Source organism: Urocitellus parryii, chromosome 9 (genome assembly GCF_045843805.1).
Source record: "Urocitellus parryii isolate mUroPar1 chromosome 9, mUroPar1.hap1, whole genome shotgun sequence".
Classification (NCBI taxonomy): Eukaryota; Metazoa; Chordata; class Mammalia; order Rodentia; family Sciuridae; genus Urocitellus; species Urocitellus parryii.
In genome coordinates this window covers 14,225,451-14,248,839 of record NC_135539.1, presented here as the reverse complement: position 1 = coordinate 14,248,839, position 23,389 = coordinate 14,225,451, and the positions used below count along the sequence as shown (strand labels likewise).

The 23,389-nt window shown below is 41.4% G+C and overlaps 1 protein-coding gene across 3 annotated transcripts; it reads right to left on the bottom strand.

The window, feature by feature from the left end:
- Positions 1–405: 405 nt before the first annotated feature.
- Positions 406–23,223, bottom strand: Lyrm1 (LYR motif containing 1). 3 transcript variants are annotated; one of them, XM_026402491.2, is made up of 5 exons: positions 22,904–23,223; positions 21,335–21,362; positions 10,055–10,213; positions 4,798–4,890; positions 406–2,940 (listed from the first exon to the last, which is right to left on the bottom strand). In XM_026402491.2, the coding sequence occupies exons 3-5, from the start codon at positions 10,211–10,213 to the stop codon at positions 2,824–2,826; spliced, it is 369 nt and encodes a 122-aa protein (XP_026258276.1). In that variant the 5' UTR covers positions 21,335–21,362; positions 22,904–23,223; the 3' UTR covers positions 406–2,823. The 3 variants fall into 3 exon arrangements, with proteins under 3 accessions (XP_026258276.1, XP_026258274.1, XP_026258275.1); XM_026402489.2 differs by having other exon boundaries at positions 22,920–23,223; XM_026402490.2 differs by lacking the exon at positions 21,335–21,362 and having other exon boundaries at positions 22,920–23,223.
- Positions 23,224–23,389: the final 166 nt, after the last annotated feature.

Genomic DNA, 23,389 nt, shown 5'->3' with positions numbered 1-23,389 from the left:
TGATGCATAGATGACATCAGACAAACCTGGCCACCAAGCTAGACCTTGCTCTTGAAAACCTAGCTGCTGAGTAGCTGGTTATGTTCAGCCCATCTCAATGATGGAAGAAAATTACATTAAAGGAGGGGATGCAGGAAGGTAGGTTGTACTTTTATTTTTTATTTTTTTTAGAGAGAGAGAGAGAGAGAGAGAATTTTTTAATATTTATATTTTTTAGTCTTCGGCGGACACAACATCTGTTTGTATGTGGTGCTGAGGATCGAACCCGGGCCGCATGCACGCCAGGCGAGCGCGCCACAGCTTGAGCCACATCTCCAGCCCCTAGGTTGTACTTTTAAATATATATATTTATTTTTTAGGTGTAGTTGGACACAATATCTTATTTATTTTTATGTGGTGCTGAGGATTGAACCCAGGGCCTTGCACGAGCTAGGCACGCACTCTACCGCTGAGCCACAGCCCCAGCCCTAGGTTGTACTTTTTTAAAAGACTGAAGATGGGGATTTTATAGTCTTGGAAAGAAAATGGGGAGAAATCATATTAAAAATAAAAACAAGCCAGATGTGGTGGTGTACACCTGTAATCCTGGAGATTCAGGAGGCTAAGACAGGAGGGTTGCAAGTTCAAGGCCAGCCTCAGCAACTTAGCAAGACCCTAAGTGACTTAGTGAGACCCTGTCTCAAAATACAAAATTGTAAGTTCTGGGGACTTAGCTCAGGGGTAAAGGGCCCCGAGTACCAAAATTTTTAAAAGTTACATGGAAGGTTTGATAATACATTGACAATAAAGGCTGTGCAACAGTATATGCATCTTTGCAAAGGGGGCTAGACATAAAATTCACATGTAGGTAAGATTTCTGTGGTGTAGAAGGTCCTCAAAGGTTGGCTAGCAATTAAATCAACTTTGAGGAGAAGGCTGGGTGGGAAGGGTGGTTTCTACATTCAATGGACTAAGGCAAAAATTACACCTAGTCAAAAGTTACTTAAAAATGGAGCATGAGGGAGATGCACAAGCCATAGCCCACTTGGCAACACAGCCAGTTCTTCCTCCAATGTGGGTACATACAGCTCACTGGCTCATTGGCGGACCACCAGAGGAAGCAGTTGGCTTGAGTTCACAGACACAATGTTGCATGGGAAATACTTAGAACACTAGAATCAACTTTAGGCAGGGAGATGCTTCCATACTGAGACCCAATGAAGGAAAGTGACTGAAAGAATGGCAGATTTCTATCCCCCAATTTAAGCCAGGCTGGGACACTGCACACTGAATGGCCACTACACCTGCCAGCACATTAAAATTTCTGTCTCTCTGTATCAAAGGCCTATTGCTGCATTTGTGTTAAGTACGCATGTGCATATGCTATTACTCACAGCTGCTCTGCATATCACTGCCAAACCCTGTAGTACTTACCCCGAGCATGATAAAGTATGTTCCTGCTCATAGGAGGCAAGTTTCATCAGCTGCTTCTGAGGGTCATCATATCCCATTTTGGAAAGAATACAAAGAGACCAAAATTGGTAGAGACTTGTCTTTATTGGTACTCCAACTCTCTTTGGAGGTAACAGAGAATGATAGTGATATACAAATGTCTTAATGTGAACTCTCATCTGACTCCACACAGAGATATAAATCCTTTGTGTGTTCCTTTCTATTGGTCTTATTTCTGCTTGGACATACTTGAAAGCTATTTCAGACTTTGTATTATTCAATTGTGTTAAAGTCAAAAACTCATAATGAATGCAGGATGAATTTCTAGTAAGCTCTTCAGATCCAAATGCATCTTAAGAAATCATGGCTTTAAGAGAAGGCTCTAAGGTAAGGTAAACATGCCTGCATTCAAAGCGGCTTAAGAGGTGGAGGCAGGAAAAACACAAAGCTCATGGCCAGCCTCTGCAATTTAGGGAGATCCTGTCTCAAAAAATAAAAATGGCTGGGATGTGGCTCAATGGTAGAATGCCCTGGGTTCTATCCCTAGTACCATACCACGCGCACGCATGCGCGCACACACACACACACACACACACACACACACACAAAGATAAACACATTTAACTAAGGCATGCGCTTTTGTGTATGGGGAGGGGGGGCATAGGTGTCACATAAAATTTCCATGGTCAGATTGAAACACCATGATCAATCTTACTTTTTAAAGGGAGTTCATCTGGAAATTGAAAGGATCACAAGATTATAAACAAGCTCACACAGAAACAACCACTTTTATGTAAATCTATAACATTTTGCTTGCTGGGTATAGTGGCACATGCCTATAATCCCAGTAACTCAAGAGGCCGATGCAGTAGGATCACAAATTTGAGGCCAGCCTCAGCAACTTAGTAAGGCCCTAACTCTGATTAAATCAAACGGGATGCAGGAAGGTGGGTGCCGTGCATGGGTATGTAGCTCAGTGGTAAAACATCCCAGCTGCCAGTACAAAAAATAAGTCTCCTTTAAAAAAATATTTTGAAGGAGTTTATAGTTTTTGAATAGCCAAAAGAACTTCTATACCAACAACTGATGCTTTGCATTGGCTGATGTGTGGCAAACAGCATTCCCATGAAAAATTTCATCACCTTTAGCTTTCCTCCCACCTGTTTCTAAAGGTGACTTTAGTGACCTCTAGGGTTAATGCCATCTGCTCAGGCAGCAAGACCCAAACAAACCCTTGTGATGTGTAGACACATACTATGGATGAGGACTAGTTGTGGAGGTCCGAAGAAGCAGCTTGTTTTTTTGTCCCTAATAAAGGTGAAGAGTGCTGTATTCGGGTTTCCATTTAAGACAGAGATGGCTCATCATTCTTGGAAATAAATTGACTTCTGGTTAAGAAACTTCATCATGGGACTTGAGATACACTGGTTTGGAAAGTTTCCTCAGTTTCTCCTGGGTTCGAAGTCCCCGGCCTTGTAGTGGAGTAAGGCCCATTGGAGGCAGATGAATCTAAACAATAAGGATAATGATGATATTAAGAATTATACTCATAAATTATTGCTGTTGCTTATATTCATTGAGGATTTACTCCCTACTATGCTGCCTGCTAAGTGCTAAATCTACCAGTGACTCATGTTTATAATCTCTTCACTCATTGACCTTTACAACACATCATAAGAAATTATTATTCCAGTATTTATACATGAGAAAACAGAGGCTCAAAGAAATTACATCCTAACTTGCTCAAGATTGTACATTAAGTGGGGGAACCAGGATTTGAACCCAGACCTGTCTGATTCCAGCTCTTGTGCTCTTCTTTACCATATTATCTAAATAGAAAACAGTGAGCACAGATCACTCAGCAAGATGGAAAGGTACCCAAAGGGAGAGAAAAACAAAGTGTGTATACAAAGATATTCAGTGCACAGTGGAAAACTGGGACCAACCTGCTAGTAGATAGCTAGTTAATAATGGCTGTGATGGTTAATTTTGCTTGTCAATCTGACTGGCCCAGACCAAACATTATTTCTGGATATATCTGTGAGGGTGTTTCTTGACGAGATCAGCATTGGGATCAGTGGATGTAGTAAAGCAGACTTCCCTCCCCAGTGTGGATGGGTGTCCTCCAATCTGCTGAAGGCCTGAATAGAACAAAAAGGCAGAGGAAGGAAGAATTTTCCCCTTTTGCTCTCTGTCTGCCTTGCTTGAGTGGGGATATCTTCTCCTGCCTTCCCACTGAGATTTACACCATCAGTCCACTTTGTTCTTAGGCCTTCAGACAAAGACTGAATTCTGCCACTGGCTTTTTCCTGGGACTTCAGCTTGCAGGAAGCAGAACATGAGATTTCTCAGCCTCTATAATTGTGTGAACCAATTCCTCATAATACATCTTCTTTTATATATACTCAGATAAATCTATCCAAATATATACCCATCCCACTGGCTCTGTTTCTCTGAAGAACCCTAATACAAGGGTACATTCCTACAATAGTATACAACGTAACCATTTAAAAAGATTGAGGGAGAGCTTTAAACAAAGATGTTCAGAAGAGCTAGGCATGGTGGCACATGCGTGTAATCCTAGTGACTCAGGACACTGAGACAGGGAGAACGCAAAGCCAGCTTCAGCAATTTAGTGAGGCCCTAAGCAATATAATGAAACTTTGTCTCAAAAAAAAAAAAAAAAAAAAGCCCAAAAAACAAAACAGAAAAACTGTCTAGAAGTGTGGCTCAGTGGTTAAGTGCCTCTGGGTTCAATCCCTGGTACTCTCCCCAAAATAAACAAAAACCCAGAACAACAAAAAATGTTCAGGAGTAGGCAATAAGTAGGCAATAATAAAATAAGTATGCCTAGAATCTCATATATGTAAAGAAATGTATAGGAAAAAACCTAAAAGATGTATCACCAAATGATTAGATTGAGTCAATACAATATCAAATTGCTGCTTTTTTAGGTCAAAGACCAAATATTGTCATTTTCATGTGTTGCAATATAATAGTTACAGTTCTTATTACCACACAGTGAGGATTTTGGTGAGAATTTTTGACAGTTTTTACTTTCTAATTTATGTATTCTTTTAACGTTTGAACTTTATTCTTTTAGTAACAAAAAACCTGCCTTTTATAAGGAAAGTAAAAGGATTTTCATAAAAAAGGTGGAGGTCAAAAGAGAACACTATATAAGCATAAGCTGTTTTCCCCTCCCATATGTGGGGAAGTTGTACCAGAAGGAGAAACCAGGCATTCATTGACACTCTAGGTGGCATGCAAGGATATGCCTCTTACAGTAGCTTGGTATACATTCTTAGAAATAACTGGGTCAACAAGGATAGGTAGCCCCCACCTGTTAACTGGAGTTGCACTTACAGGCCTTGGGTAAGGAATCTGGTAATGTAGTCCAATTTCAATTCTGGCTGTGCATTCATCTATACACTGTTTAATCAGGTCTCTGTCTGTGAGCTATCAAAATTGGAAAACAAGTGAGGCTTTTTGCATCCTTCTAAATGTTCATAAAGTATAGGTACACATGCTCTCTCAGCCTTTTTCAGTTTACTAGCCAGTAAATTAAATATTGATAATTTCTTTGATTCCTAGCACAAAAATATTTGATCATTTGAAAAATTAAATATGAAAATTTAATATTAAATCTTACTGTGGACTCAATTTTTAAAATAGTTAAAAGAGGTAATACATATACATGCTAAAAAATAATATCAAAGGATATAATGAAAAAATCATGTCTCCCTTCTTCCTTTGTCTTCCAATTCCCCTTCTCAGAGATAATTTACCAACAGTTTCTCCTGCGTCTTTCCAAAGATATTCAATGTATATATAAGCCCATATGTATGTAGAGTCTTGGCTTTTCCCTTTCACAAACAATAGCTCACTTTGTTTTAAGCCCTGTTTTTCACTAACATAATTTGAAGCTCTTTCTATATTTATACCGAATATAGGGCTGTCCTTTTCTTTATAAAAGCTATACAAAATTCCAACATAAGATTTTATTATAATTTAACCAATATCCTGCTGATGGACATTTAGGTAATTTCCAATCTTTTGTCACCATAAACAATTCTGCTAAAGATCCCTCTGAAAAAATTTTTTTGGCTCAGATGCAAATATAGCTAAAAGATGAATTTATAGAGAAAGAACTGCTAGAAGTATATGCTTAGGCATTTCTAATTCTCACAGTATTCCCAAGTTACCTTCTAGAGTTTGCACCAATTTATACTCCCATCAACAATGAATGAAAAAGTGCTTTTAACACCTTTCTATATTGATTAACATTAAAGTAACCTGAATTTTCATCCAGTGCTGCTCAGAATCCCCTTCAGTAAGATACTGGAGAATGATCTACCTCTTGTTTTAAACGGCAATTTCTTTGCTCCCCAGAACCACAAAAATAAAACAAAATCCCCCAGAACTGTAAATTGTTTTGCTCATTAGTAAGAGGAACAAAGAGTTTCAAAATCTCAAATTAGTCAAATTGTGAGAGTCTATTTTCAAGTAAAGGGATGAAAAATTCATTCCGAAAAACAGAAAGCCCAACAGGAGAAGGGGAGAAACTATTTCATTCTAGGATGGAAAATGAATCAACACGTGGATCTGCTATGAGTTTGCAAGTGGCCCCAGAGTAGAGCTAGGATTGTATCAGCCCCAGATGACACCCACAGTGAAGTCTGGGCTCATGTGGCTTGGAAATTCCAAGGGAGTTCCTGCCTACAGTGCCTGCTGGAGCAGAGGGGAAGAGTTCCAGGAACAGAAACACAGAGAGGCACACCAAGTCCTCTGGGGCAGAGTCTCAACTGTCTGACCTCTGTGCTTCTCAGAAACTACTGCTCTGCTGCCACATTGGGAACAGATTTCCACGTTCCCATCTGCCCATTGGGATTCAAAGCAATTAATGAGATACCTTTGGATTATTAAATTCTTAGTGCAATTAAAGTTACAAGAAACTGCTTATGTCTGCATGAAGGATTAAGGAAAAAGGAAAAACCCCTGACAAAGATACTGTGAAGTATGCTGGATCTTCTGGAGATCAGCTGTCTATCTGAACAAGCTCAGGCCAGAGTACTCCAAATTCAGCCATTCATGGGCTGCCTGCAGGATTTTGCCATATCCACACATCACCTATACTAACAGTAAAATTTTTCTCTAAATGGACTCTCTCCTAAGCAGTAGTATTTGTGAAATTCTACCTTGGCTACTTTTCCCCTAGTACATGCTAGTACATACCTTACAATTAGAAACTAGGGCACCTCTTTTCTGCACCCTCAAATAATTTCATGTAGCATCGGTGGCACATACATCTCCCGCTGGCTTACCCCTTGGGCCAATCCAAGAAGAGGTAGGATTACCGTGATACCTGAAAACATAGCTTCAAGTAGTTCTCAGATGAGGGAGCCTGCCTAGATATAGTGGGCATATCTTAGGTTACTCCCCCACACCAGGCTGGACATTGTGGGATCATAATCTCTGCCTTCAACTATTAAGGCTACTATCTGTGCAGAACAGCTCTAAAAAATAAAGCTACAAAAAAGGGACCTTGGTATATAATTAATCAAGGGCAATGATGGCTACAGACTATTTTTGTTCAAAGTAGTGGCTAACGTGGGGTTAGGAGAAGCAGAAAAATTGAGGAAAACTTCTTAGAGGTCAACTGAATCAAATGATTTGTAAATTGTTCATTAATTCAACCATGCTAAGCAAAGTAAGCCAATCCCGCAAAACCAAAAGCTGAATGTTCTCTCTGATAAATGGATGCTGATCCATAATGGGGGATTTGTGTGTGGGGGGAGAATAGAGGAACTTTGGGCAAAGGGAAGCGGAGGAGGGAGGAGGCATGGGGGCAGGAAAGATGGTGGAATGAGATGGACATTGTTACCCTAGGTACATGTATGACTGTACATATGGTGCGACTCTACATCGTGAACAACCAGAGAAATGAAAAGTTGTGCTCCATTTGTGTATAATGAATTGAAATGCATTCTGCTGTCATGTGTAACTAATTAGAACAAATAAAAAACTTAAAATAAAAAAAAATTTTAAATGTTCATTAATTCAGTGAAAACTGCAAGGCAGGTCTCATGGGATATGAGATAAGTGTATGATACTGTCTATGTGCTCTAGAACTGACCTTTGTTGGGAAGACCAACCTAACATAAATGAAACAAAGAAGGAAAAAGAATATGACAACTCAGGGGTCTCCAAACATGTTACGTGTGTTTGTGGTACCAGGAATAGAACAAAGGGACACTTAACCTCTGAGCTACACCCCTAACTCTTTTGAGACAGTGTCTTGCTAAATTGCTGAGGCTGGCCTTTGTGATGCTCTTCTCACGGCCTGGCAAGTGGCTGGGATCACAGGTATGTGTCATAGCACCTGGCTCCAAACTTTTTATCATCCACTTCTTCCTTACAATAAAAAATTCTGAGCCCATAGTTCCCTTATGTGTACTTTTTATCAATCTATAAATGTACTAGTTTATAAATTTATAAATTATAGATGCTCCTTGACTTATGGGATTATTCCAGATTCTCCCATCGTAAGTTGAAAATTATGCATTTGATACTACATACCTAACCTACCGAACATCACAACTTAACTTGCCTTAAATGTGCCTGAGACATTTGCATTAGCTTAAGGTTGGTCAAAATCATCTAACATAAGTATATTTTTGTTATTATGTTTTTTGGTGGCACTAGGAATTTGAACCCAGAGGCTCTTTACCACTGAGTCACATCCCCAGAACTTTTTATTTATTTATTTTTTTTTTTAGAGAGAGAGAGAGAGAGAGAGAATTTTTTTAATATTTATTTTTTAGTTTTCGGCGGACACAACATCTTTGGTTGTATGTGGTGCTGAGGATCGAACCCGGGCCGCACGCATGCCAGGCAAGTGCGCTACTGCCTGAGCCACATCCCCAGCCCCAACTTTTTATTTTTTATATGGAGATAGGGTCTTGCTAAGTAGCTTAGGCCCTTGCTAAGTTGCTGAGGCTAGCCTTAAACTTGCAATCCTCCTCCTCAGCTCCCAAGTTGCTGGGATTACAGGCTTGCACCACCATGCCTGGCCAATGTATATTTTATAATGAAGTGATGAATATCTCAAAATTTGAGGTACAGTTTCTACTGAATACTTAGGGGTCATCTATATATATGTACTAATAAGTTCATTATAAATAATATACAAAATAGACATTTTTTATAGAATGAAATAGAAAAAACAAAAATATCAGCTGAAGTATTTTATTTCTATTCTTTGAGGACTGTTTAAGGACTTCATGGGGAATACATCCCTGGTTTGGCAAGCCTGGTCTACACTAAGCAGAAAGAGTTTGGAGAAGCTGGAGAAGGGTCAGAAGAGTAGAGGGAGCCATCATTACCAACTCAGCCTTAAAAGGCAAGGAGGCTTCAGGGATTCCAAAAAGGGGAAATCAGGAGGTTTTCTTTGGAGGCACTTGTCTCAGTTATAATTTTATATTTCCTCCCATCTAACTCTGAAACATCTTTGAGGGACTTTGTCTTGGTTTTGCTCATTTTCATATCCCTGATGTCTAGCTGGTGTTGGGCACATGCTGGGCACTTGAGTGCTCTCTGAATGAGGAATAAGAACAAAGAGTTGCTGAGTGGTGACAGGAGCTACGACAAGTGCACAAGTGGGGAAGGGAGGCGAGTTCTGCTCTGGATTATCAGACAGTGGTGAGGTCCTTTCAGGTGCTGGTTGGAGGCCAAGGCCAGGTATTCAGATGTGAGGGCTGAAACCACATATGGTTTCATGTTGCATGGGCCTCAGTGCAGAGGGCTGACCTTCAGGGGACCCCTATAGCTTATGGGAGGGAGTGTGGAGAAGGCAGGGACAAAAAGAGACAGACTCAAGATTCAGGGAGGGAAAAGTATGAGAGCAGATTGGAAGTTTCACGAATCCATTGGATCAATGCAAACGAGGCTGAAGAGAAGCTGATAATCTCCTTCCATGCATGACACCTGTGGTCTCCCTAAGGAGCTCAGAGCTCAGGCCTTATGGCTTGTTGGGAATGGATCAAATCTGGCTCCCTGGGGTCTGGGTGTGCAGTTCTGTTAAACTGGCTAATAGAGGCATTATTTTATTCAATTCTATGGTCCCAAAGGGCAACCTCACTCTGCTCTCCAAAGAGGCTCAAGTTCAAAGCTCAGTTATGAAGGGAACCCTGTGTCTTAATGCTATTCTCTTCCCTCTGAATACATCTATATTTGGAGGCAATGATTAGTTTATAAAGTGAAAAAAAAACTTTTCAGTGTGCACCTCCTGTGGGAATGGCTTGCAAAGGGCACAGCATGTGACAAACAACTGTTCCTCTAAAAATCTTCATTGGTCTGACTTTAGGTCACCTGGTTCATAAGGTCTTCTGAGGACACTGAGCCACTTACTGGCCAGACTGAGATTTGGAACAAGTGAAGAGAGCAGCACGGCTGTGTTCAACTCTAGCGGTTGCGCAAGCTAGTAAAACTGTGCTCAGGCCCCTCCTGCCCAGCTCGCCACCATTTTGATTTGTGCTGCTCTGTCCTCTGAATTTAGGAGAGAAAAGAAATGAACAACATGAGAAACTACCCTTCTCACAATCTCCAACGGAGGCCTACTTACGTTTTTGTTTTTCTGGAATAGTGTTCTTGCTTCGTTGAGTATGTACTGTTTTTCTCTGATGGTGTCTTCCATCTGCCCTGATGCCGCCTGCCATTTCCTTGCAAGCCTGAAAACCCGGCGGTAGAGGCCAAGAACTTCTTGTCGTGTTGCTGTTGTCATCTCCAGACCCACCAAAATAGAAGAGAAAAAATTTGCATAAAAATGCAATTTGACAGGAAGCAGCTAGGCAGATGTATATTTTTAAAAAATCAAGATTTTTAATTAGTCTAGAAATACTGCTCTTTGTCAACAGATCTGTTGTGTAGCATTGCCAGAATGGCTTGGCAGAACCAGCAGCAAACTTAACTGACGTTGAACATCATCCCATGGCTGAGGGCTGCTCTATCATGCTGTCTGCCCTGAGGGCCATTTTTGCAAACATTGGCAAAACCAAAATTCGCATTTACTACCCTTTAAAGCCAGTGTTAACAGATTATATCAGAAATGATACTTTTAGTGGTAAAATTACATCACAAACCTGAGTGCCTAGAAGACACACTTGGAATAACTGAATTTTCTAATTAAGTAAGAACTGGTAATTAAAGCTTAGGTTGTGTACTCAAGTGCCTCCAGGGCCTGGCAGGCAACATATGTGAGGGTGCGTGGCTGGATGGGGACAGTGGCCAACTGACAGGACACACCCCTCTGAAAGGGGACAGTTGCTATTCAGCTCCAGCCAGCTGTTAACATGCAGAAACAAGAGCCTAGAGATGTCAGATGGATGGGCCTTATAGCTTAAGAATAGGTGGCAATCCAGATTTTAATAATATAAATTTCAAAACAGGCTCATTCATTATTTCTGAAAATGTGAGCACCATGCAGGGCAAATAAAATGACTCTGTAGGCTCAATTCCACCCAAAGGCAGTCAGTGTATGACTCTCTCTTTTTTCAGCCATATGGGGGATGGAATTCAGGACCCCGCATATGCTAGGCAAGCACTCTTCTACCGACCTACACCCCTAGCCATTTTGCAGGGAGAATACTCAAGATTGAATTCAGGAATACTTGACACTGAGCCACACACACACCCCTTTAAAACTTTTTTTTTTATTTTGAGGGCTGGGGTTGTGACTCAGTGGTAGAGTGTTTGCCTAGCACGGGTGAGGCATTAGGTTCGATCTTCAACACCACATTAAATAAATAAACAAATTAATTAATTAAAGGTATTGTGTCCATCTACAACTAAAAGTTTTTTAATTTTTTTAAAATTTTGAGACAAGGTTTTGCAAAGTTACCAGGGTAGCCTTGAACTCAAGACCTTCCTGCCTCAGTCTTCTGAATAGCTGGGATTCCAGGTGTGTGACACACACCCAGCAGGTTATGACCTCTCTTTAGTTCATCATAACATTTTAGGAAATATTTCTCAAATTTTTAAAATCTATTTTCCTGTCTAATAAGAACTGTAAAATAATTATAATTGAAAATCTTTCTGGTGATAACAGTTTTAATTCCTGAGGGCTTGGCTAAATGAGAACTGACCTAAGTATATTTCCTCGAGCTAACTGATTTTTTTTTTTAAATGAAATTTCTTTCACCTGGGTACAGTGTTGCATGCCTATAATCCCAGGGATTCTGGAGGTTGAGGCAGGAGGATCAAAGTTTGAGGCCAGCCTCAGCTGTACCCAACTTGGTGAGGGCTTGTCTCAAAATAAAAAATGAAAAGGGCTGGGGACTTGTGCCCCTGGCTTCATTAAAAAAAAAAAATGTCACTTTTAAGTTATTTTTAACCTGAAATATTTCAGATACAAAAATATCGAGAATTATACAAGTCCTATATTCACAACAAACCTTAAACAGATTAAGTGTATTCTGATGAAACTCTCATTTAGCCACTTTCAAATCACATTCCCCTTCCTCACTTCTAGAAGAAACTGCTATCCTGAATGCTCTTTATCATTGTCATGAGTTATCTCTGCACTTAACACTGTATGGTATTGCTCTGCCACTTGCATTTTTTGTGCATCATATTTGCAAGATCTGTGTTGTCACCTGGGCTCTAGTTCAGACATTCTCACACCTGCAATTCAGTCCACTAATGAAGACATCCCAATATACTGTCTATTCTGTTGATGGGCATTATGTATTTCAATCTCTACACAAAAGCTTCAGCCTATTTAATATTTACATTTCTGCATCTAAAATTTCAGGGAAAACAGTTGTGGAAATGTTTCACTGGTGGAGGTTTCTGCTTGGTGAGACAGAACAATAAATATTGTATTGCCTTTGACAAGGGGACAGACAGGCTGGAAGACCAGGGGGACAGATTTGGTGAGTAAGTAGCAGGGCCAGACATTTGGACATGCCATTATGAGTCTTGGATTTTTCTCAAACAGGCTGATCAGGATTGGGGAGTAGGCTACTCACTGCCATTTGGGAACATGACCTATTTCCAGCCCCCAGGAGGAGGCAGGATACCTGGAGATGGTATGCTTTAGAGGGTGGTCCTGGGCTTACAGGAATCTGGGCGATGGAAGCTGGAAGAGGGTGTATATATCTAGAAATACTAGGCACCTTCAAGGAATTCACCTTCCAGAGAATTAAAGATGACTGCCCCTCCTACTTACCCTGACCCTGGGTGACCTTTCTTGAGCAATGAGGAACAACTGAGGCTTAGCTATTTGATGAAAACCTTGAAAGCACTACTCCACCCAAGGAAAAGGTTAAATGGATCAAAGTTATGTACAAAACCAATTCTGAAGTCCATGATGCTTCACAGAAAAAAAATGCTTAAAAGGAATTCATAAAAACCAATAGAGAACATCATGCGTAATAAAGAAAAAACCAGATGAGATGACGACATTTTTTCCTGGTAAGGAAACAGGTTTCTGAGTTTCTGGCTCTCCCTAAAACTCCATGGTTTCATCTGAAAATACATGAGTCAGTTCCTGTGAGGGACAGTCACGTCTATTAATGATTGCTTCACTTCTCTGTCATTAACAGACAACGCTTCCTTAACTTGGAGACACTTGCCCCTGAAAGTGAAGGTCAGGCATATTAAGATCTAGCACACTCCTCCAGAGCCTGACTTGAATGAGTTTTCTTCCACTGCTCTGAGAACCACCCTTTAAACTCTGATCATATACCATAATCTGAAAACAGAAGTCCTGTAGTTAGGTTAGTCAAGGGGACAAGCAATACTAACAACTGATACTTAGAAGGACTATTTTTAAAACGCATTAATTAATGTGTTTTGAAAACTAATCCTGAAAAGGAGATAGGTGATGATTCTCTCTCTATTAGGTGACTCAGAAAGCCCGAGTTCCAAAGATTTCCAGAGAGGAGGTTTTAAAGCCGTAGTCACTAATAAGTACTATCAACAAGTCTTGAGAATAAAAGCAAGAAAAATTAAAGTCTTTTTTTTTTTCCCTTACTGATTTCTTTCAGTTCTCTGAGGGAACCATGATCTTATCCATGCTGTTCCCTCTTTTCAGAAGCCCTTCCCTGACCTCCTTCCTCCCTTTTACCTGACCAACCCCTATACATCCTTCAGCTCCCCATGAAAACATGGTTGACTCAGAAAAATCCTCTCCCCCTTCTTATCTCCTTCCCCACCCACAGTTTGGGGGCTCTCTGCGGAAGCTCCCCATGGCTCTTAATATTTCTTCTTTTTAGCATTCATCATTCAAGTAAAGGCTTGTTAATGTCTGTTTCCCCCAGTGGACTCTAGTGTCTAGAAAAGGACATCATTGGTATACAACAAATGTTTGCTGAATAAATGAAAATATCTCTGGCTACACAATACCTGTGATTCTAGACATGGAACTGGTCAGACATTAAAAAAAAAAAAAAGCAGTTCTTTTGCTTTTGGTTTAGTTTTGTCTTTTCTCTTAGAAAAGAGTTCATTTGTAACTTTTTTATAAGGAGATTTTCTCTGCATGGATTTAATGGCCTGCAATCAATATTTTTTTCTTCTCACACTTTTTTCTAGGTGTCAGAGGACAACTGAGCATAATGGGGTCTGCTGGGAGGGTTCTTTCAGCAATATGGTTGTTTAGAGGACAACACTTGAACTGCAGTCACAACTGGCCATGAAGTCTATTATACAATTCCTACAGTTTGAGTTTTATAATTTTTGAGATTGACACTTAAAACTCTGTTCCTTTTCATCCCCTTAATCCCTAAATCCCAGAATGAGAAAAGATAGAAAATAAGAGGTGAGCCCAGAAGTAAATATAATTGGAAGCTGGTCTCTTTTCTTAAAATCACACCTCACGTATGAAGAGTGTCAAGATGTAGTTCACTATGGAGTGCCCACGTGTAGAGAAGGTGCTGTTGCTAGTGTTTGGTCTCTGGTCTTAGTTGGGAGAAGTTTCCCCTAATGCAGGTGCCCTGAAGTCTGTTTGGGGAGGTGATTCTAGATCTACACATATTTAAAATAAACAAATAATACATCTATTAGTTGTGATTATTTTAATGAATCTTAGAAATAGCCCACTGAACACATTATTTCGAATCTGTGTAATATAGAGCTTGCTCTAAAGAAATGTTTTCTCTAATATGAGAATGCTGATCCATAACGGGGAGAGCTAGAAAGAGTAGGGGTTTGGGGGTGGGAAAGATGGTGGAATGAGATGGACATTATTACCCTAGGTACATATGTGATTGCACAAACTGTGTGACTCTGCATGGTGTATAGCCAGAAAAAAATGAGAAGTTGTGCTCCATTTATGTACAATGAGTTTAAATGCATTCTGCTGTCATATATAACTACTGAGAACAACAACAACAAAAAGAAATGTATTATCAAAATTTTTATGTTGGTTTAAAACACAGGAAAATAGCAAAAAAAAAAAAAAAAAAGAACCGTAAAAATTCTGAATAACAGAAGCATGGGAGTTGTGCTCTAAGGCACCTGCTATAGCATACTTTTTTGTCATTTTTTGCAGGGGAGAGATGCAGCCTTCCACATAGAAGGACTCTTTTCTGTTACCCACCTCACCTCACCAAGTAGACACCTATTTACTATCCAGCTTTCCCAGAGCACCTTTCTCCCTGCATCTATCATAGCCAGCTATTGCTTTTATAGTTATATCATTGTGTGTGTGTGCACACATGTGTGTGTATAACACAGGGTCTCCAAACTCCCAGAAGGCGGGGACTGCTCATCACAGTGACAATATTAAGAGCTACATTGCTTTGCATTTACTATGTGCCAGACAGACACTCCACAAGGTACTTTACAAATATTAACCCCATAATCATCACAGCAATTCTATAAGGCAGGTGCTCCTATTATCCTCATTTTACAAAGGAGGAATCCGAAGCAGAGAGATTAAGGAACTTGTCCAAGGTCACAAAGCTAGTAGTAAATCAGGACCAGGTTTCAAACCCCGTCTGAAGCCAGAACCTGTGTAAGCTTTTAGTATGTAGTGATTACTACATAGGCAGCTCCATCTTAATAAATGTTGTTGGATGTGTGTTGATTGCTTGAAAGAGCTTAGCCAGTGGAACAAAGAGAACCAAACAGTTTCATTCCCTTCCTATACAAAGAGCAAAGAAAGCAAATTATTTTGTTCCTTGATATGAATTACAATCTTTTATAAGATTCCTCATATAGCGTCTGCCCCTGCATCTAAGTGCCCTTCTTCAATAATTATGGCGCACATCAGTATCTCTCAAGGAGGCTGTGCACTTGTTAGAATGCTCTGTTCTCCTGTTCCCTGTGGCAACCCTGTCCCCTGACTCCAAGGAGAGCTGACATCACAGCAGAGACACCACGGCATGGGCTCATTCCACTGCTACCACCCTGCGACTTTACTCTTCCCAACCATCTGTTCATCTACTCGGCATTTATGGGGTGCCCACGACATGCCAGACACATGTGGGTCTGAGAATACAATGATGAGCAAGCACTCAGGTCCTCCTAAACGTATGTTGTAGCGGCAGAAGCAGATGATATGCAAGAAAGACAAAGAATTCCAGACAGTGATAACATGATCTGAATGAAACAGTAATGTTACAAATGAGCAGAAATCAGTTATTTTGGGTTGTCAGTGACATTTCACTTGGGTCCAGAATGGTGTGGAAGAGCCTAACAGTGGAAAGAATTAAGGAGAGAGTAGGGCAGAAAGAGGGAACAGCAGGAGCAAAGCCTTGGAGGTGAGAAACAGCTTCAAAGGTGAACAGCAGTGCAGCAAGAGTGTCCCGGGAGGAGGCCGCAGGTCAACACACCCAGCACCAACTGTGGGGATGGCCTCAGAAGAGTTTGTAGTCCAAGAGGAAAAGGAAGATGTTGGTGGTTTCAACCTAAGCAAAGTGTACCAACAAGGTGTGCTTTATGTCTTTTAAAATGTGCTGCAATCAAAGCATATCATACTACTTATGATTTCATCACTCTTATAGATGGTAAAATAGGAATCTGGCTTAAAGCCACCTAACTAATTGACAGGAGAGTCAGGATCAAGGGCCCAAAAAGCAGGATGATTGTTCCCTGTCTCACCACAAGCTTTTTCCTGCTTTTATTTTGGAGTCAGTAATGGAACTCATAACATGCAGTGATCAGTCTAAAAAATAAAACTAAACACCCACTAATTTTTACACTTGCTATAAGGGTGTAAGTACAGTGACAAGGCCTGGGGACGCCTCAGGAACCTATTCTGTCAGGCACACACCTAGGTGCAGGGTATGTCCAATCCAGTTTTACATAAGTACCACAGGCTGCATCTGCTTAACCCTTCTTTCCCACCTCTGGGAACAATTTCCTCCATCTTTGGAAAGACCATTACAGCAGGAACACTTAGGAGTTTAAGAGCAGAGATGAAAACTCCCTTTCCCCAGATGAAATTTATAGAAGTATGACTCTAGTCTCAGGAATGTCCAGATTCCAAATGCTGGACTCTTAGGAGGCTTTGCCTTCCACTGAAGAAAAAAGTGTTGCAGTACAAACCAGAGAAGAGACAGAAAAAGACACTCAAGCCCCAGGAGCTGAAGGGAAAGACCTCTTTCCATTCTTTGAAGAAAGACCTGACCCTGGATGGAATTTTTATTTTTTCTCAGCACAATTAATGACCATAGTTGAAATCTCTCAAGCACCTCATGATTTTTGGTGGGGCATGGGGGAGATTGTGAAATCCACCCAAATGAAATCAGGCCTATGACTCACTGCACCGGTGGCACGTCCCATGTCCTGCTGGCTGGCTGCTTAGATCTAGGGGCCCTTTCTTCTTGCCATATGAAGGCCCCATCCCACACGACTGAAATATTCTTTCTTTGCCTATCTGCTACTTCTCATGCTTTGGCTTCCACCACTTTGGGGCAGGGGTGGCTTTTTATGGGTCACTGTCCCTACTATGTGCAGCCCTGGCATCTCCAGCTTGCCCCTAGGATAACGTTCAGCCTACTCTGTTATACTTTTAATTTGACCTACCTTTCTTCTTTTACTGTGTGTGTATGTGTGGGGGTGAGGGGAAGAGGGCTGAAACTGTTTTATTCACTACACTTTTATGCAGGACAAATAAATGAAAACTCAGTGTTATTTAGAGGTAAGGGGAGGGTCTATCAGTTCCATCTAGCTGTAAAAAATACACAGCTATGATATAATCATCACTTGTTTTAAGGCCAGTTAGGGTTTGCCCACTGGACTAAAAAGTTTTATAAGGCTTCTGGAAGCTTAGAACCAAAGATTTGGGAAAAATGGGGTTCTGATTTTTTTTTTCTTCTAATACTTTGGGGGAATAAGGCCCATTACAACCAATGATCAGAGGTTAAAACCAACCCAGGGAATTGTAATTTAAAGTGTTTGTCATTTGGAAAACCTCTAGGAATTGAAATGCTCTGGAAGATGCTAAAGCAATCAGACTTTCTTTCCCTGAGCAGCAGAGTGAAGAACACCCATCTTGGATATGGACATCAAAAATTTTCCACATTTCTTACTATAAAGTCCAAAAAACAAATTTATGGGCTTTGGGTAGACAAAGGTGGGTTTGAATCCTGACTTTACTCTGCATTGGACAAATTATTAGCCTTCCTGAGCCTCAGATTTTTAAAATGTACTACAGGGTTACAATAGCACTTTCTTTGAGAATTGTAAGGATTAGTCATGAGATATTTTATTAAAACACTTAGCACTAGGAGTTAGAGGTACAAATTACCCGAGTAAGAGGAAATAAAGAAGGAACACCGAGAGGCCTCTTATATCTATGCCATGCTTTGTCTGCAGAGAGGGGAAAAGAAGTCTGATGCCTGTTGGTGAATTTATTGCTTTGTGGTAGAATGGATTTTCCTAAAGCTGTTTCCCTCTGATCATTAATAATCCCTTTACAGTAAAGGGCTATTGTTCTTCAGTGTGAGTAAATAACCTTTTGGAGACACTGCTTATCTTCAGGCCACAGCACATACTTCTTACTGGAAATACAGTGCAGGTGCCAACACCAAAGGCATGACCAGGCTTTCCTTCCTATTTTTCTTCCTTTATCTCTTACTCCTTGTTTATCCTTTGGTTGCTTTTCTCCTAGATCTGTGACACTTCCTACTGTTTGGCACACAGTATCCTATACTATTTGTATCCTATACAATAGCGTCGTTACTATTCAAGTGAAACTGGGCACCACGCACCCGTTGTCCTCTGCCTTCCTTCCCTTCCATCAAGCAACACACACACACACACACACACACACACACACACACACACACACCACCACCACCACCACCACCACCATCACCACATACAGAGACTTGTTTCCTGTCCTGGATTCAGTTTTTGGTTACTAGAATTCAAAAAGGGAAGTGTAATGCCACATACTTTTGCAAATCTCAGGATGTACTTGTGGGTGTGCTTCACCCTACCGCAGCTATTCTCTGAAACAGCATTTTTTTTTTTTTTTACACACAGAAAGCGATGAGAATATTGGTGTGTCAGAGACTGGGGGCAGGGAGGAAAGGTACTTTTATTTTACCTAAGAGAAATGAAACTCTCTGTAAAGGGGCAAAACTGAAATATCCAAAAGACTTCTAAACTAACTATCCCAAATAAGATCATAGGAGGTAAACATACCCATTCTAAATACAGATGTCCCTCAACTCGGACCTGATAAATTTGTCAAAAGTTGAAAACATCTTAAGTGGAAAATGCACGTGTTATTCCTAAACTACCATCATGGCTTAGCAACACAGCACAATGTGAAGTCTTGGTTGCTCACCCTCATGGCCGAGTGGAAGTTCTGGGTGGCTAGCAGTGGCTGCCCTGTACTGGGAGAGTACTGGATGACATATTGCTAGTTCAGGAAAAGATCAAAATTCAAACACATATCACTTTCACACCATTGAAGACAAGAAATCCTAAGTTAAACCATCGTTCAGTTGGGCCCATCTGTGTATTCCATCAGCACTGGAGTGCACACAAGATTATACTTGTGAAGGGGAACTCCAATCAGACCACTGTAACCAAGCTATACTGACCAATAGATATATAGGCTATTTACACTATAACCAAGATATATCAACCAATAGATATACAACTCTTATTCCCTTTAGGGAAACAAATTCTAAGTGAATTTCAAGTCACAGTCCCTCAATTCAAAAGAAATAGGAATATCTAGTTCCTTATCAGCATTTTTTTTTTGGGGGGGGGGGAAGGAACACGGGGGATTGACTTCTCCTGGAGTCAATATTAAAAATATTTTGAAACAACATCTTGCTAAATTGCTCAGGCTGGCCTTCTCCATCCTCCTGCCTCAGCCTCCTGAGGCATAGGCATGAGCTATCATGCTTGCTCCTTATCAGCACATTTTAAGAGATAAAGACAAGCTGAGGGTCAGTAGGAGGTGGCAAAAACCAGTTAACTAGAAGTAAGTGGTGTCAAAGAAGTACAGGACAGGCTGGAATCAGACCAATGCTGAAGATCAACCAGTCATTCATAACCCAAGCCAGGATTTTCAACCTTTTATAGCAGCTAGGGAAGTTAAGAGAGCCAAAACATTAATCTAAATTCCTGTTTTGTGATAATTCTTAGAAACTGGATTAGGAAACTGATAAAAGGGTTAGATTACATTAGATACAGCTGGAGCTTTTTATTAGCAACTAACCCTAGCTCCAACTATTCAAGAGAAAACATCATCTGCACAAGGGACCAGGGCTTCAGAACATTTTCCAATCCACTACCAAATGAGCAACTTTTCTTATCTGTAGGGACACTTCAGCTTCTAACCAGATTAAGTCCCTTAAGAGTAGGAGCAATGATTGTCCAGTCTTATGATATGAATAATAAGCAGCCAGAGTACCCTTAAGTTCCTCCAGTTTCAGCACTGATCAACAAAACTTTCAGTGATGAAACTGTTCTGTCTGGGCTTGGTGGTGCGTGCCTGAAATCCCTGCTACTTGTGAGGATGAGACTGATCAAGGCCAGCCTGTTAACTTAAGAGAGACCCTGTCTTCAGAAATATTTGTTCTTTCTGCCTCATTCAACAGGACAGACACGAGCCACATGTAGCTATTGAGTGTTTGAAATATAGTGTGTCCAAAGACCTGAATTGTTATTTCAAAGTCACATGTAACTAAAAGATTTATATATATATATATATATATATATATATATATATATATATATTATAGACAGCATAGCTCTAGACCAAAAAATGCAAATCAAATGTCCACAGGGGTCAGCCAGGCACTGGAAGGGAAAAGAGGCCTCCAGCATACTTGGGGAATAAGTCACACAAATGGGGAAAGCAGTTCTTATGCTTAACGGACTTGCTGTGTAGGAATCTAAAAGAACCTCAGGCTAGCGTCAGATTGTTTGATTTTTCAAATGAAGTTGAAAAATCTGGGTTTTGATACCCAATGTTGTCAAGTTAAAGAATTTACATTACTTTGTGGGCCCAAAAATATGTAAGCAAAATATGTCCAGCCATTTTGCAACTTCTAATCTACGCCAACTATTTTGGCTCAAAGGGCCTTATCCAAGACCACTCTGCTGGTTAGTAGCAGATTCGAGATAGAAACCTAGTCCTTCTGATTCTTCTTCTGATATCTTTTCTACTAGATTATGAGATGGAACATAATTGTGATGATGTTAGCAGCAGCAGCAGCAAGCACAAGAACCCCTTTGTCAAAAGCTACTAAATTCCATAGCTGATAATATATGAACTTTGTGTTCCTGTCCAGTAGAACCCCATGTTGTACCCTATTGGCAAGGCTCTGTACCAGGAGTCAGGAAGACAAAAAGATGAAATAGTCCAGGAAAAAGACAGACATGTAAATAAACATTTATCAAAGTCACCTTTTCTATAATGGATGCAAATTACCTGTGCATAAGTCCAAAAGCACTGACAGCTGGGAGAGGAAGGAAGGATTTGAGCCAGACCTTTGAGGATGCATCTCACATCATGAGGGTGGGTCCCATTATTCCAGTATATTAAGGGGGATTTCTTCTTTTATCTTTGATGTCTTTTTGATGTCTTGTCCATATTAAGTCTCCTTTACTGGTCTCTCCCTCTCTGCGAGATCTCTAAGTGTTACAAGCCCAAGGAGTTTGGGAATCTCTACCCTGTTCCTAGGTGACCTAGGAACAGACTCCCCCAAAACACACACACACACACACACACACACACACACACACACACACACATTTATTATCTCCAATTACTACTTTCCCCCTAACTTGAATACCTAAAAACTTCTCTCAACATCTTTCTCTGGATTGTTAACAGATTTTTCATACTTAGCTCTGTTCAGGAGAACTTAACATTCTTTTCCAAACTCTTTTCACTTTGGGAGTGATCCCTGGGTTCCACCCTCTCCCCCACACTTCACATCCAATTGGAAGCAAGTCCTGCAAACTCCAAAAATACTCCAATCTATTTCTCTCTCTTTCCACAATGAAGGCCCTTTCAACAAACACTATTGTCATCTCTCCCTTGGCCTAAGGCAACAGCCTCTCAACAGGTCTGACTACCATTCTCCATCCAGCAGCCAGAGTGATTTTTTTTTAACTATTCTTTTAATTGTCGATGGACCTTTATTTATATAGATAAGGTGCTGAGAACTGAACCCAGTGCCTCACACATGTTAGGCAAGCGCTCTACCACTGAGCTACCACCCAGCCAGGCTACAGTGATTTAAAAAAAAAAAAAAAAATGTAAATCAGGTCAGGTCACCATCCTACTTAAAATCCTTTGGTACCACAAAAGCCAAATCCTTGCCTTGGGCAAAAAGGTTTTGCCAATTCTTCAGCTTCAACACAGAACACTGCCCATTTCTGCTTCAGAAATGGTGGTCACGTGGTCCTCCCACCAGCTCTTTTCTCCACCTAGAAAGCACATTCTTCCTTCTTCTCAAACCGTGACCTCCTCTGACAGTCTCACCCTATGTAGAGCAGCCCTCCCACCATCTTCCATCATTGCACCGGGCATTTCTCACTTGTGGATATCTTCTGAATTGATTGACTTGTTGACTCCTGCACTAAAATGTTCTCAAGTCTGCTGATCAGGGAGGTACGACGCTGACTCTCAAGGGTCCCACAAAGTCTCCGTTTCCGTGCGGGAGCTAGTTTAGGCCGACCTGCCTAAGCCAAGCGCCTCTCGCCCCCAAAACTGCCCCCGTCTTCTCGCATCTACATTCGGGGATCCAAAAGGTTCAGAGAAGTCTCAGAGGGACCCCCAAACCAAGCCTCCCTTTCCTCGCCCATTTCCCGGAGCCAGGTCTCCGAGGCTAGTGGCGATGACACCAAGCCGTCCTCGCGAGGCTGGGGTCACACAGGCGCGTCTCCTAGCGACGCCGCACCCGCACCCCAACGGCATCCCTGCCTCTGGGGAGCCAACCCCTTCCCCCGGTTCCCGGCGCCAGGAGTCAGAGTCTCCATCCCTTACACTCACTCTGCGTCAGTCCTACCTTCCCCCACCCACAGAAGCCCCGCAGCCCCTGGCTGGCAGGGAGGAGGCGGCGCCAGGAGGTTTGCAGAGCGGTGGCCGACCGAGCTCCGGCAGGTCGGGTAGGACAGGCCGGACCAAACCACCGGGAGGACTAATGTGGGAGCACGAGTCCCAGGTCAGGGGCAGTCTCGAGCTTTCCTAAACTTCCAACTATATGCCGTTCTTGGTCGCATCCAACAATGTACCCAATCTCATACTCTTTGTTTTTGACCCTTCACCACTCTCGCTATCCTGCTCCCCCATTCCAGTCAAAAAATGGTCCAGCCCAGCTCCATGTAGCCTTCCCTCCTGGTGGTACGTCTTTGCCCTTACTTGGCTATGGCTTCGTACGTCTTTGCGTACGCCGTGACGTAATCTTCCACCCGTTCCCTCCCCGCCCCTCTCCCATTCTCCCTCCTGGAGCTGGCGGCCGGCGGGGTTACCGGAAGT

What these genes read in the sequence shown, in the direction of transcription:
- Lyrm1 (XM_026402491.2), bottom strand. Translation starts at nt 10,213, where the DNA reads ATGACAACAGCAACACGACAAGAAGTTCTTGGCCTCTACCGCCGGGTT. An exon ending in TATTCCAGAAAAACAAAAAC is followed by an intron (nt 4,891 to 10,054) that starts GTAAGTAGGCCT and finishes CAATTTTGATAG; the next exon opens with CTCACAGACAGAGACCTGAT. An exon ending in AGATTCCTTACCCAAGGCCT is followed by an intron (nt 2,941 to 4,797) that starts GTAAGTGCAACT and finishes CTTATTGTTTAG; the next exon opens with ATTCATCTGCCTCCAATGGG.